The sequence below is a fragment of the Monopterus albus genome, unplaced genomic scaffold (genome assembly GCF_001952655.1).
Source record: "Monopterus albus unplaced genomic scaffold, M_albus_1.0 scaffold850.1, whole genome shotgun sequence".
NCBI classification, from domain to species: Eukaryota; Metazoa; Chordata; class Actinopteri; order Synbranchiformes; family Synbranchidae; genus Monopterus; species Monopterus albus.
In genome coordinates this window covers 11,190-13,436 of record NW_018128730.1, presented here as the reverse complement: position 1 = coordinate 13,436, position 2,247 = coordinate 11,190, and the positions used below count along the sequence as shown (strand labels likewise).

At 42.3% G+C, this 2,247-nt stretch overlaps 1 protein-coding gene across 2 annotated transcripts in view; it reads left to right on the top strand.

Annotated features, from left to right (window-relative positions):
- Positions 1–877: 877 nt before the first annotated feature.
- Positions 878–2,247, top strand: part of LOC109953613 (putative E3 ubiquitin-protein ligase UBR7) — a 7,763-nt gene continuing 6,393 nt past the window's right edge. The window contains exons 1-2 of one of the 2 annotated variants that reach the window (XM_020589091.1): positions 1,113–1,198; positions 1,407–1,528. In XM_020589091.1, the coding sequence (XP_020444747.1) occupies positions 1,412–1,528 (117 nt within the window). In that variant the 5' untranslated portion in view covers positions 1,113–1,198; positions 1,407–1,411. Of the gene's footprint in view, positions 1,199–1,406; positions 1,529–2,247 lie in introns of both variants that reach the window. The other variant, XM_020589092.1, reaches the window with a different exon arrangement.

Below are 2,247 nucleotides of genomic sequence, written 5' to 3'. Positions count from 1 at the left end.
TATGAGAAGTGACTCATAAATCTTTGTTCCACCATTAATATTTAGTAACATTGATGCAGTAATATTCCACTAAACTCTAACAAATAAATAGTTAATGGCTGCAGGTAACTTACCTCCTCCACAATCTCTGCGGGCTTTTTCTTCTTCTACTACCTCGGTGAGAAGCTGTGACACGTTCACCTTCAGCTCGTTTATTCCGTTGGCCAAAGAACACAGATCATTTTTAACTTCAACAGAAAAGTTCTGTCTCTGTCCGTTTCTAAATTTTAGCTCTGCTATCACAGTTATGGCTGCCATCTTAACTGCGGTTTCCTGTTATCGTCATCACGCGCTCTCAGCTGCCTTAAAGTACCCTACGTAAAGGACGTTTTATAAATTCAGGTTTAAGTACTTAACCATGCAGTATCTGCGTGTCCGTGTGGGAAATCACTCACAATGTGTTCGTAACTTTGTAGTGATATCTGAATGCCGTGTGTATAAATCCGCCCACTATATAGTGCTTCAAGAAATTCACTGTGGGATATATCATATTTAAGTTGAGTCCATACCATGTACATTATATCTACTTCTAACAGCACCACACTGCACGTTTTACGGGTGGAAAAATTAGGCCTACTCCCGAGCAGCTCTACCGTACTGTTAATGATGACACAAAATAATGTTTAGTAAGTGTCAGAAACAGACGACTGATCCGTAAATGGTCTGAACACAGTTTTTTCTTTTATCGGTTTTATAGTTTTTTTTTTCTTTTTTTTTTTCCTTTTTTAATACCTGAGATCATAGGAGGCGAACAGGATGGTTGTTCTGATGACACCTGAATGCACCACAGGAAACGTCATCACGTTAATACAATTTATTTTTGTCCTGACGTAATTAGAGATTATGTTTCCTCGCATTAAAACTTGGTGTCTTATTCTGTCGGACTATATTTCGTGGTTTTGTAAACTTTATTTCCGTTTCTAAATTTGGTGGCCTCTTAATATCATAATGCCGCCAAATACAATTAGCGGAAGTTAACCGGAAGTTGTATTACATTAGCTAACAGTAGTTAGCGGTTTGCAAGCGAAGCTTTCAGCACCTGATGATCCGACGGAGCTTATTATTGATTAATATAGATCAGCGTATCAGTTGCTTTACAGTCGGATCAGAGGGTGTAAACTGTTTGGTTATACTTCCGTCCCGGTCCCGATTGTACGCGGTGAGTTTTTCTATTTATCTTACCACCGTTGCAGTAGCGGAGACAGTCATGTTTACTGAAATAGCTAATCGAGGCTAAATGTGACTGGTTGTCACATCTATCAGCAGCTGATCAGACTAAACGATTATTTGATCAAATTTTCCAACCATAGAGGTGCCCGTGTTTACAGACCTGTCATTAGGCGTATTGGTATTGGTTTGTTTTGTAGTAAACATGTGTGAGGAGCAGACAGTGTCTCTGGTTGATGTTCTGGAGGAAGATTTAGAGTTGGAGGAAGAAGCTTCAGCTGTTTTGGCAGGAAGTGATTCAGATCACTGCTCATACCCTCAGGTTAGTGTTTATATACCCTGCATACTATCCTGGCATATACTTTATACTGTGTATATTACATAAACTCACCAAGCAGTTTATTAGGAACATCCCACTAACACTAGGGAGGTTTCCCATCGCTGCCAGAACAGCCTCAGTTCTTCAGGATGTGGATTCCACACATGTTGGTTCCTTTGAGATTCTGCATCATGTTGTTTCTGCAGATTTGTCAGCTGCACATTCATGCTGCCAGTCTTCTGTTCCTCTGCATCCCAGTGGTGTTCTACTGGATCCAGATGTGGAGACTGACAAGGCTGCTGAAGTCCACTGGACTCACTGCCATGTTCACGAAACCAGTTTGACACTTTGTGACTTGGTACATCATCTTGGTGGAAGGAGCCATCTGAAGATGGTAAACTGTGACCATGAAGGGGCTGGTATCACAGGGCCCCAAAGTGTGACAAACTCTAACACTGCCGGTTGAGACTAGGGGTGCACCGAAATTTCGGCCACCGAAATTTTTCGGCCGAAAAGGCCATTTTTATTTCGGGCCGGAATTAAAAAAAAAACTCGCCGAAAGTGCCGCGCCCCGCCCCACCCATCATATCCTGGCGCCCCGCCCATCATATCCTGTTCATGGGAGACGCTGTTATATCACGCGTCTCCCATGAACGACAAAGCATGTCAGCGGTGAGAGACTCTTCAGTGCAGCATCTCATGTGCTTAATGAGAAGCCAAAA